Source organism: Podarcis pityusensis, assembly GCF_964106645.2.
Source record: "Podarcis pityusensis genome assembly, chromosome: 3".
NCBI lineage: Eukaryota > Metazoa > Chordata > Lepidosauria > Squamata > Lacertidae > Podarcis > Podarcis pityusensis.
In genome coordinates, this window is record NC_138026.1 from 69,887,633 (window position 1) to 69,900,011 (window position 12,379).

The following is a 12,379-nucleotide window of genomic DNA, read 5'->3' on the forward strand; positions in this document are numbered from 1 at the left end:
TCCTTGAATTGACCAATCAGAAGTAGGGTTACAAACTTGTGGCAGTGCCTTGCCCCCGCCCCCGGGGCGGAAACGGGTTTTCTTTCCTATGGTTTGCATATAGATAGAGATAAGGGGTAGAGCTGAAGCTCCGAGCTTCCCTTTGTAAAAATGGTGCTGCCCTGTGCCCTGTAGCGTGTGCTTCTCCCGGCGTGATGGCACTGAGGAGGTGGCGGCTTTTGCAGCCGAGGATCGTGGCTAGGGCATTCCCGGCAGCTGCTCAAGGTGCTGAGATTTGGATTTGAGTGTTAATATAGAATTCAGATGGAACCTGGGGAAGGAGCCCATTTAAGTGAACGGGAGCCTTTTCTAGTCTGGTCATACTGTACATATATTTTCTGGGAAGCTGACTTCGGTTAAATTTCTTTCAATCGTATATTTACTAGGTTTGTGTTCGAGGATCCGATCCTAAGCATATCTTCTCAGGAGTAAATCTCACTGAGAGTCTGCTGACTTTTAGAACACCTGGGGTGTTCCGGGGAAAACTCAAGCACGTCTTACTCTAAGGATCGATCCCCAACTTCCCGTTAGTAGAAACTTAATATGTACTTGTTGTAATATTTCTTCCTTAACAAAGCTGCATGGCTTTCCCTCTCCCCCTTTTCTTTCAAAGGATGAGCTACTGTGCAGTAAGCTTCTACCTGGTTTTACAAATATCTTTGCTGAGGTCACATAATGCAAAGGTTTTGTTGACCTTGTACGCTGGAAATATTTCTGTGCATGGGTTGTGTTAAACTTTAGTTATTCTTTATTCATCTAGGTATCAGATGTAGTTCTTCTATTCCCAGTTCCAGACCTTCTGCCAAAGATGAAGAGAATACAAGAGAAAATGAGATTGTTGCCCCTGACTTCGTTAACCGTAATCCACGTAACTTGGAACAGTTATCTCTAGCACGGAAAGAGCGAGGCTGGAAAACCACATGGCCAAAACAAGAGTATTGGAATAGGTAGGTTATGAAAATGTAAAGCACAGAAGAATTCTACAAACATCTGAAGAATATTTTGCTAAGAGACAATATTTTTTTGTTCAAAGCTTTTCTTTTGTCTCCTGATACGTTTCTTCTAATCTGCAGAGAGCAATTGTGTTATCGTGTTTTCAGGCTCATGCTCAATGTTCTGAATCTCAGCCCTCTTCACAGTCATCTCTGTGAGCAGAGGATCTAAGCCTTGTATGCTTTGTTGCAGTGTTTGAGTTTTGATTTGAGACTTGGAGAGAGGAAGAGGTGGTATTGTGTTGAAATTGGCAGGGAGGAGTTCCAGGTATAAAGCATAAGGTTCTCCACTATAAATAGAATTCTTGGGAAACTTGTCATTGATACTATATCAGAATATTTGTTGAAGTAAAATAATGAAATGCTGTTTTTTGTGCCTTGCAATTCAGGTTACGACTTGAGCGAACACAGCATCATGTGGAGGCCTATGTTGTGCACTGCAGTGGTCGCATTGTGGTCTCTGCCTCCACTAGAGAGTGGGCCATAAAGAAGCACCTTTATAGTACTTCAGATGTCACAGCCTGTGAGAATGTGGGGCGTGTGCTAGCACAACGCTGTCTTGAAGCAGGAATCAACTTTGTGGACATTAGAGCTACAACTCCATGGGAAAGAAGTGGTGAGGCGGTAAGTAGATTACTTTGGAGTTTTAGGCTTCTGTTAACCTAGAAACTCCTCTTACGTTTTAAGCTCTTATAACAGCCTTGTTCACTGAGCAATTTCTAACAATGGAGTGCTAAGCGGTTCAACTGATGACAAGCAATCTCCCTTGGGGTACTGTTTCACAATGTGAAACATGTCTGTATAGTGCTGCTAAATGTCACTAGCACTAAAATGAGAAATTAGCATTATTCATGAGAGAAGGGAAAGATCTCTTGAAGGATTGGGACAATCAATGGGAAGGAAGAATGTGTGCCAGAAAGATCTTAATTTCACATATAAGCTAATAGGGTCTGAACTGGGGGTGGTTGACAATGAAGCAGATCTTGGCGTCATAGGCGATAGCTCAATGAAAATGTCAACTCGGTATGTGGCAGATGTGAAAAAGGCATGAAAATTTCGTGCCAGGGATCCTTAGGAAAGAAAACAAAACAGCAAAGTCGTAATTCTGTTCTTCAAATCTGTGGTGCAACGGCAGTTACAATACTGTGTAAAGTTCTTGTTGCGCCACCTCAAAAAGGATATTATAGAGCTGCCAAACGATAGGAAAAGGACAGCTCCCCTATGATGAAAGGTTACAGCTTTGTGGGGATATTGTGCGGAGGGGGGAGGTTAAAGAAAAGTAAGTGGATACATGATTATGCATGGGGTGGGGAAAGCAGTTAGAGAGGGTCTTTTCCATCTCTCATTGTATTAGAACCTGGGGCCATCCAATAAATGTTGGAAGATTCAGGACAGTGAAGAGGAAGTACTTCACACAGTGAATACTGAACCTATTGCATTTGCCACCACAGGATGTAGTAATAGCCACTGGCTTGGGTGGCTTTCAGAGCAGAATGGGGAAGTCAATGCTTTCAACAGGTATTAGCCATGATACCCTCAGAGGCATCTGGTTGGTCACTTTGATATATCCAGTGGGATCTAAGAATTGCAACATTCTGTACGTTGAATATAATAACACAAATTATATACTAAAGGTTGTGATTTAATTGTTTTCTCTTTTTTTAAAAAAAGGTCCAGAGATTCCAAAATGCTATGGCAGAGGGCGGTGTTATACTGAAAGAACTGCAAAGAATTTATGAATAAGTTGAAAATTCATAAGAAGATGCTGAGAAATACTTTAGAAAAACCTGCAATTCTGTATTTTTAGGGGAAACAAACACATTTTCTTCCTATGTTAGAATGTTATTGAAACATTTTATGTTAAATAAAGATCTAATAAAATTATGTTGGTGGCAATTGTTGGTGATTTTTTTTTTAAATATAGTTTTATACAAATTGGGCTGCAGCTGAAACCTCTTAGAAATAATTTCAGAGCAGTGTATTCCTGCTGCCTTTTACAGCTTCTTGGTCATTGGTCCTGATCTATGAAACTGAAGCTTGATTAGGGCACTCTTGCTGTTTTTCTATCAAAACTACCCCCATATAAAAAGGTTCAGAGAGAGATTAAACAAAACAGAAATTAATTAGCCTGTGGTAACAGTGAAAAAAGTTATTGTTTGCTACTACTGCATGTACAGTTTAGTATTCTGCAGCTATTCTTGCCACACAACTATTCAGCAAGATGAACAGCTTGACCAGTCTGGACTGTTTGAGCACAGGAATAGTTGTGTTCAAGTAGTGCAAGTAGATAAATAGGTACCACTGCAGTGGGAAGGTAAACAGTGTTTCCGTGCGCTCTGGCACTCCTCACAGTGTCGTCTTGTGCCAGAAGTGGTCAATCATGCTGGCCACATGATGTGAAAAGTTGTGTGCAGACAAATGCCGGCTTTCTCGGCCTGAAGCAAGATAAGCGCTGCACCTCATAGTCTAGTTTGACTGGACTTAACCGTCCAGGGGTCCTTTACCTAAACTAGTTATGTTGTGTTTACTGTTATAAGCTTCATACCCACTTTGACAAGAAAATCTAATCGGTGCAATTTGTCTCTGGGACTACTATTTAAATCTACAATGAGGGCCTATGACAGCAGCTGTTCATATTTGCCCTATTCATTTGCACTGGTTTCAGTCACCATCCAGCAGGGGTGCCCAAACTTTTTTCAAATAGGGCCAGATTGATGAAGTGAACATGCGTGAGGGCCAACCAAAGTTAGGATTTTACCCAGGACATATACTGCCACAGCAGCTGGATTAGGCCCTCAAAACGGACTTTGGACATGCCTGCCCTACTGTGACAATAGCTTCTATACCACAATCAAGTAGGCCCCATGGTCACCCTTACACTGGAATGTCAGTTGGGAGAAGTTAGGCTAACAATAGGTTTACGGTCGATCTCATTTGCATTTAAACATGCCATTTGCACTAATGAGCCTTGATCTTTGAATTAGCCTAATTTATTCTGCTCCTCAGTTTGTTAAGGTCAGAAAATCAAACTAGAACGGTTGATTTAACATCTAATTCTGTCACCAGGCCCATAGTCAGAAATGTTGTATTTAATTAAAGTTCTCATTGTTTATCTGTTATCCAAGATTCTGAACAACTGTGTCAGTTAACCAATACATCAGGCAACCTTTCTCACGGTATATTGGTGAGGTGTATTACCCAAACCAAAGTGGTTTGAGTCTGGAGATTAATGGTTACATTGCAATTTAATCTTTCAAAGTGAGTATTTGAAAGTTTACATGTGCTATGGTTTATTTCTGAGTACTACATACACAGGATTTTCCTGCTTTATTGGCAATTCTGTTTACATGGGGTAAGGCCCAATTTGTAAACAGTCCTGATTACATTTAGGATCAGGGCTTAAATACTTTCACATTTTATTTATAAACATTTAAATAAACTTTAAAAGGGCCCCCCAAACCCTTCACTTTTTAATACAGTATCGCTGCTGTCCATTTCCACGAAGGATGACTCCTGTCCATTTAGCCACCGTGTGACACAAATAAGTCAGATGCCATTTCCCATATCAAGAGGTATGAGGGAAAGTTTCGGTTGCTTGTTTTTCCAGATGACTACGCCGGTGTTAAAAGTCACTGCAGCCCTAGTTGGGAAGAAAGTGGGTGTTCAAGGAGAAAGGGGTTTTGTGGGAAATGATGGGTGAGGCGCCCCATTAATTTTTGTTGGGACAGCTTTTTTAAGGAGATCCGTTATTAACTCTGAAGAAACGTCTCCACCCCTATCGTTCAGCCTGGACACAGAGGTCTTCCTCTGAGGGTCTTCTGGTGGTTCCCTCACTACGAGAAGTGAGGTTACAGGGGACTAGGCAGAGGGTCTTCTCGGTAGTTGCACTGTTCCTGTGAAATGCCCTCCTATCAAATGTCAAGGAAATAAACAACTATCTAACTTTTAGAAGACATCTGAAGGCAGCCCTGTTTAGGGAAGTTTTTAATGTCTGATGCTTTATTGTATTTTTAATATTTTGTTGGAAGCTGCCCGGAGTGTCTGGGGAAACCCGGCCAGATGGGCAGGGTATAAGTAAATTATTATTATTATTAATAAGAGCCATTATTCTTATTATAAAAAAATAGCAGGCGGGCATCAGGCTGAGGAAGGCTGTTATTATTATTTCCTGCGGGTGCCCGTTTAAAATATAGCATAGCTAATTTTCTCACTGCAGATGGCGTCTGCTATTGTGAAGTAAATTGTTGCATGGACAACTATAAAAAACAGAAAATAGTCACAACACCAATCACATTTTGCCTATATAGCCCTACTGCATGGAAATATTTGATTCCAAATGTTGGAAAACAATGAAATAGGCATAATTATCTTAGCCTAAAATTATCAGGTGTTGACGAGATAAAGAACTACTCAACTTTTAGAAGATATCTGAAGGCAGCCGTTTAGGGAGGTTTTTAATGTTTGACGTTTTACTATGGTTTTATATGTGCTGTAGGCCACCCAGGGTGGCTGGGGATAGTAATAATAATAATAATAATAATAATAATAATAATAGTTGAGCCTTTTGGAGGAAATCATGGGTAAAAACACCCCCAATGCAAGGAGCAAGCCTTCGTGTGGGGGGGGGGATCTGCTAGGGGCATAGTTTCTGTGGATCTGGGGAGGCGGCAGCCCATTAGTCGACCGCCTTTAAAAGCTCAAGGGAGGCAGAAGCCAAGGCTCGCATCCAATTAGCCTCGGCAATTCGCGTCGCTCCTCGAGCGATGGGCGTGGCTTCCTCCCGGCTCTTCTTGTGGGGCGGGAATAGCCTCGATTCGCACGTGTGCCTGGAAGCGGGATGGATGTGGGAGCCGGGGAGTTTGAGGAGAAGTTGCCGAAGCTGCAGGAGCTCATCCTCGGCTGCGACTTTGTCGGTGAGGGAGATGCTGGGGGTGGGGGGAAGCTATCCCTGCGAAGGCGGGGTGGGCATCTCCCAATGGCCCTCGGCTGGCCTTGGGCTTAGCTGATCGAGCTGCGGTAACGGGGAGGAGGAGAAGGGAAGGGTCCCCTGGGCACATCTGCCATAGTCCAAGCCTCGACGTGCTTGCATGGAAGCAAACCCCACTGAACTCAATAGGAACCCGCTCACCCTCTCCAGGATTAGCGTCCTTAAACTAATATAACGGCAATCGTTGCAAGCCTACTGGGAATTTTAGTTCTGGAGGGAGAGCCAGTGGATTCCTCAGCAGAATGCTCATGGCTTGTGCCATGTTAAGTCCTCAGAATTCGTTAGGGAAGGGGAAACCAAGGTCCGTGTTTGCAGATCTGCTTCAGAGTAGCAGGAGTGGCTGGGGTGAGCTCTCAACTGCTACTGAAGGAGAGTTGAGAGGATAGGTGGCTTTAAAAACAAATACTGTAAATAAGCAAGCCGGCTCCCAGATCCCAAGGGAGGTGGATCGCTCTGATCATTAAGAACCTGGCAACTTTGGAGGTGCCCTGGCACCTGGTCAGTCACTTCTCTTTCAGCTGCATGGGGTTATCTTGTTTGGAGTGTAAAATCTTTTATTTTTCTTAATATTGAGGAGCTGAGGAGGCGCCGTCTCCCTCCTTAAAGGTAAAGGTACCCCAACAGTTAGGTCCAGTCGTGGATGACTCGGGGGTTGCGACGCTCATCTCGCTTTATTGGCTGAGGGAGCTGGTGTACAACTTCCGGGTCATGTGGCCAGCATGACTAAGCCGCTTCTGGCGAACCAGAGCAGCACTCCCTACTCTGGTCTAAATAACAAAACAAACATACACTCATATTTATGTACAACTTAATCAAAAAGGTCTCAAAACAGTTTACATGAAGCAAAACAGAATACCTAATAAAATCAAACTTTAAAAAAAAAAGTAGATGTACTGAAATTTATCAAAATGTGATTAAATAAACAGTTAAAAAACAAATATACATAATAAAACCGCACAAATGCACATAATAAAATTGCATGTCTGGATAGGATTTCCTAAACAAAACGTTTTTAGTAGGCATCACAAACAGTACAAAAATGGCACCTACATAAATAAAAGGGCAGGGAATGCAGAGTGTAGGTTTGACTACTTTAAAAGAGTGATCCCTATTTTAAAGAGGTATTATGTGGTGTTTGTTAAAAGTCCCAGTTCTGCAGGTTGAAGAGGTTGGAGTAAGGTGATCCTTCAACAGTTCTCAAGCTGCTGAGGGCTTTATATATTAATAACACCTTGGACCATGTAACAAATCAGCAGCCAGTGTAGAGCTTTGAGGAGGGCTATAATATACTGACAAAATCTAACTCTTATTGGCAGTCACAATGTAGAATTTTGCATTCACTATAGTTTCTGAAGCAAGCACAAGGGAAGCCTCACAGAAAGTGCATTGCAGTAAACCAGTCTTGAAAGGACCAGTAGCTTGTCAACAATAGTTCAGGTATCTGATTCCAGGACTGGCAAGAGGTTTTGTACCAGCCAAAGCTGAAAAAAGGTGCTCCTGGCTACCTGGACTTCCAGTGACAAAACTGGGTCAGGAAAAGTGATTATTTGCAGCTGGTCATTAGTGTTGTGCCATGACTAACAATCAAGGTAAATCTAAATTCCAAAAGTTTTATTGCTATAATAGTTACAGTTCTGATGAAACTTCTTAAAATCAACCAAACATAGTGAGTTGGTGTCTCATGCAAAGGACTTGAGAGCATTGATGGAACCGGCAGAATATAAAATTACAAAAAATGCTCAGTCTATTTAGTAGTAGTGGAGAAGGCAAATAGTTTAGTTTGTTGCCCTTTGCTGTGTTCAATTTGTTCTTTGTATTTTGCAGGCCTTGACATGGAGTTCACAGGTTTGCATTCTACCTTTCCACCCAGTAATCAGCACAGGTAAGTTTGTCTAACCATACGTATTTTCAGAAGATGTGTACAGGAGTACTATAAAGGTGCATACACAACATGGAAGTATTTTATGATTTTCCCCCTTCTCTCCCAGCCTCTTTGATTCACCTGCTGAGCGCTATCAAAAAGCCAGACAGAGCGTCCAGCAATTTACAGTGAGTCAGCTTGGTGAGTTCTTTTTGAGTTGCTAAAACTCAAATGTAAATCCTGTACATGCAGCATGAGTGAGAGACTGAGGGACATTAAGGATCTGGGTGGGAATGCTTGTGGTGGCCGTATTTTGGGTTCTAGTGGGAGATTGAAAGGGACTTAAGTCCAGATTACCTCTTCTCCCTCCTTGAGCAAGGTATGAAGCTGTTTCCAAGGGGCTTTTAAACAGACCAGCACTGCGCTTTGAAGTCATGATAATTGGGGCTGCAAAGCACAGCATCAGTTGATGTTACCATGAAGTCATTCGCCTGAAGGCAGACAGCTCTGCCAAGTTTGGCCCACCAAGGGGTGAAGAGATAAGGTTCCCCAACTCTGTTTTAGAGGAATACTCTGTTTCCTGCATTGTTTGTTCAGTGTTACGAGAGCAGAGATGTCTCTTTCTCTAGGTATTTTGGGGGGTTGTGGCTCTTCTAGGAAGTAGTCAAGATGGAATTATTGGATATCTGCTGTGCAAACATGATTCTTGGGGTAGTATGGGGGAGTGTAATACATCTATGAACAAGATAGCTGTAAATCAGTTCCTCATAAATAGCCTCTCTACAAACACCTAAGGTTCCTTGCAATGTCTGCCAGTATTTGGTGCTAAAATTAAGGCGAATTTAGCTTTCCACCTGAAAGGTTGCTATTGTAATTTTCAGCAAATGACTAGATGGGTGGAATCCTTACTAATAGGCAAATGGTTCTAGCATAGCTTTAGCCAAGGAATAGAGAAGAACACACATTTGTGATCGAAATGTCACTGTGTGCAGGTGCCTGTTTTGTGTGATAACATTTTACATTTTTCTTTCAGGTTTGTCAATATTTTCCAATGAAAACTCCAACAAGTACGTATAGTGTTTTCTTGTCAATGGTTATATTTAGCTGGTGATCATGGGATAAAAATGCTGCCTTTCAGCCCTTCTCTGGCAGAAATCTTGTTAGTTATTCTGCTTTCTTTGCAGGTACGTGGCTCATTCCTATAACTTTTTTCTCCTTCCCATGACATTTGGCCAAATGGATTCTGAGGTCTGTTTCCAAACATCTAGCATTCAGTTCTTGTCTCACTATGGTTTTGACTACAACAAGGTAGGTTTTCTGTTACAAATAGGCTAGGCAAACAAAATGTGGATTTTTGGACTTGTTTTGCCATTTAATTACTGTTACGTCTTCTACTCGCACAACAGGGTTTCCCTCTTCCCCCCATATGCTCCTCCCATACCTCCTGAAATTGGGTCAGGCTGGGTGGGTTGGAAGGACCCCCCAGAACAGCATGTGCGGGAGTAGGGAGGGGTCGTTCCATCTGCCAACTGGAGCTTTGTTGCACTTGAGAATTTTAAAGCACTTGAATTTTTAAATTAATACTGGAGTACAGCCACTTATAGGATTGGTGTAGTCAAATGAACAGATTCCTTTAACACAGAAACTTTCTGAGGTGTAACTTTTATCCTCCCTTCTCTCCCCACCCCCAAGTTTCTTAAAGATGGAATCTCATACATGAATGAAGCACAAGAGAAGAAACTTCAGCAACAACTTTTGCCCGGGAACTTGATGGTCCACAGGTAAAACTGATCTTTCTGTGAGAGTCTGTGGAGCGTTCTGGTAAGTCCAGGTTCAAACTGGCTCACAAGTTTCAAACAGCTGCCTTGCTCTTCTATCTCCAGTACCTTTGAAAAGGACAAGCTGAAAAAAGTGATTGATGAAGTAACTTGCTGGGTGTCATCAGCAGAAGCGAAAGATTCTATGGTTCTACGCGATATATATGGTAGGGGGCCTAAGCTTAGACACTTTTGATTTCGTGTCCCACAGCCCTTGACTGAATTTGTTACTTGCTCCTTGCCCCACACCTTGAATTTTGTATCTTTCCCTCTCACCCATTGGAGAAATAGAACCTTTGTTTTGTTATCACTGTACCTGTTATTTGTGAGTCTGAACATAAGGCTATGTACCATTTTTTAATTCTGGGGTGGTGGGGAAGCACTACTGCAAGACCTGGCACCTTCACTGATGCAGCTTCAATAGAGAGAGAGAGAGAGAGAGTGTGTGTATACTACACCTAACAGAAAATGGATATGAAAATAAATTGGACTTGATAGTATCCCTTGCAGGGGCAGTATCCTTTTCCTCCATGCCCACAACTCTCCTGAAAATGATATACAGTATACTACTCAACATGTTCCAGAAAAACATGGGATTCTAGGAGAACCACTGCAAAATGCAGGTGATGTGACTGCATACATTAGAGAACACCCAAAACCTTCCTTGCTTGCCATAGAAAACTAGCCTTGAGATGGAAGTTTAAGCAGGATTAGAACACTGCTCTCTGGAAAGCTATCTTTCAACAGGTAGGGAGGGTTTAAAACATATGTGTTGAGAGTGGAATCTCACAATTCATCCTCTTCCTGCAAACTGCATTTTAAAATAGTACAGTGGTGAATTGAGAGATAAAAGCCGTCTGAATGCCTGATCCTGTGTGTGAGTGTGTCTTGCTGCTTGTAACACCTTAATTGGATATAGACTTGGACAGTAGTGAAATCAGTGCAGGGAACTGCTTCTTAAATGCAATCTTAAAATGCTGTACCATTTTTCTAATTCAGCCATCTGAGTGTTAGTGAAGTACAATGAAGCTATATCATGCTGTTCATGTTTTTGCTTCTTATAGGCTTCCAGGTGTTTGAAATACAGCTGATTCTAAGACGAGCTATTCAAGATATTTGGACGATTCCTTTAGGAGGTCAAAAAGTAAGTTTCATATTGTCGTGTTTAAAATGGAACTGGTGCATTCATGGCATCCAAGTCCTAGGAATACGGACATCTTGTCTTTACCATTGTGCAGGTTTCCATATATAGATATTTGAGAATTCTTCTAAACTTTTGGCAGGAGTGTATAAAAACAATTTGGCTAGTATTTTTCCTGAGGTTAGATCTTTCTAAATAAAGGTCTTTAGGTTACTGGAGGCAGAACACTAAATTGGCTCTGTTATACTTTACTAGGCTGCCTCCCTGTTAGCCATTTATGGTACATCTGTTCATTAATTGGACTCATTCCAATCTGGGTTCAGCCCTAGTGACAGTGGTTCCAATGCTACCTTCAGGACCGAGTCCAGAGAGCAGCCTTGGGAAGAGTGCCTTTCACCCCCCTGACGACTATGCTATGGGGTGCCATAGGGAGTATTTTATATCCAGTGCTATTTATATCCAGTCTACTGATGACACTCAGTTCAGTTTCTCCATAACATCTGAATCAAGAGGGGCTGTGCGATCCCTGGGCCATTGCCTGGATGCAGTGGTGAAATAGATGAAGAATAACAAGCTAAGCTTGAATCCTGGCAAGATGGAGGCACTCTGAGAAATTGGTTAGTTGCCTGCTGTGGGATGGGTTTGCACTTCATCTGAAGCAGCAAGTTTGTGGTTTTGGGGTCTTCTTGATCCAGCTTTGTCACTGGAGGCACAGGAAGCCTCAGTTGACCAACTGTGGCTGGTTTGACTGCTATGGCCATTCCTGGACCAAAGTACATTTATGCAACAGTTATAATTGGCAGTCCGAGGCCAGGGTGGTGTGATGAAATCTCAGCAGTTTATGCATGTGGGCTGATCCATAGGTGGTGCACAAAGCGCACACTTGCCAACATACAGCTTCTGTCCTGTCTTGCTTCAGGTGATGGTGAAGAAGATAAGTCCGCAGCATCGTTGGCAGCTGGAAAATACTTCTTACGATTCTTGTCGGAGAGAGCAAATTCTGTTCTCTGCAAGGGGTTTCACCAACCTTTTCCAGACACTAGTTAAAGCAAAGAAGGTAGATCCCACTTTCTTTAGGGTTTTTTTTTTAAATAAAAGAATAACAATTCAGATGTAAAGGCACAGTGGTAGAAAATTCTAAATAACTTTTGAAAAGCTTAACAGAATATGTATATATAAAGTTATACTTATACAGGTGATATCAATTAAAATTGTACTGGCCTAGTGATGGTTGAATTTTTATATATGAAATGACCAGAGCCATTGAAATTCAGCTGGTGATCTGTGATAAGCTCAATAAACTGATCATCGCTAGGCCTTTATTTTGTAAATTGCATTTCCTTTCTTAACGGGCCTAATATAAAACATATTCACATTAACCACTGTTCAGCAGTGCTGTGTTTTTGACAATCTTACCTTTCTCTCTGCAGCCACTGGTGGGACACAATATGCTGATGGATCTTTTGCATCTGCATGAGAATTTTTACAAGCCTCTCCCTGGTAATGTCACTTCCAGCTTTAATCACAAAGAGACTTTTGTAT

General features: G+C 42.0%; 2 protein-coding genes across 5 annotated transcripts in view; both read left to right on the forward strand.

Annotated features, from left to right (window-relative positions):
• The first annotated feature begins 59 nt into the window (after window positions 1-59).
• On the forward strand, window positions 60-2,927 carry MRPL18 (mitochondrial ribosomal protein L18). Its single transcript, XM_081000052.1, has 4 exons — window positions 60-264; window positions 800-986; window positions 1,421-1,655; window positions 2,703-2,927. Exons 1-4 carry the CDS (start codon window positions 195-197, stop codon window positions 2,772-2,774), a joined length of 564 nt encoding a protein of 187 aa, XP_080856178.1. The 5' UTR covers window positions 60-194; the 3' UTR covers window positions 2,775-2,927.
• A 1,097-nt stretch (window positions 2,928-4,024) lies between these two features.
• The window catches only part of PNLDC1 (PARN like ribonuclease domain containing exonuclease 1), a 45,187-nt gene continuing 36,832 nt past the window's right edge, over window positions 4,025-12,379 (forward strand). For 3 of the 4 annotated variants that reach the window (XR_013984717.1, XR_013984718.1, XM_081000691.1), the window contains exons 1-10: window positions 5,664-5,944; window positions 7,843-7,900; window positions 8,007-8,080; window positions 8,913-8,946; window positions 9,064-9,187; window positions 9,572-9,660; window positions 9,763-9,863; window positions 10,761-10,840; window positions 11,757-11,894; window positions 12,268-12,337. Coding sequence is in view for 2 of the 4 variants with exons in the window: in XM_081000691.1 (XP_080856817.1) it covers window positions 5,869-5,944; window positions 7,843-7,900; window positions 8,007-8,080; window positions 8,913-8,946; window positions 9,064-9,187; window positions 9,572-9,660; window positions 9,763-9,863; window positions 10,761-10,840; window positions 11,757-11,894; window positions 12,268-12,337 (844 nt within the window). In the remaining 2 variants the exon portion in view is untranslated. Of the gene's footprint in view, window positions 4,290-5,663; window positions 5,945-7,842; window positions 7,901-8,006; window positions 8,081-8,912; window positions 8,947-9,063; window positions 9,188-9,571; window positions 9,661-9,762; window positions 9,864-10,760; window positions 10,841-11,756; window positions 11,895-12,267; window positions 12,338-12,379 lie in introns of those variants that run through there. The other variant, XM_081000692.1, reaches the window with a different exon arrangement.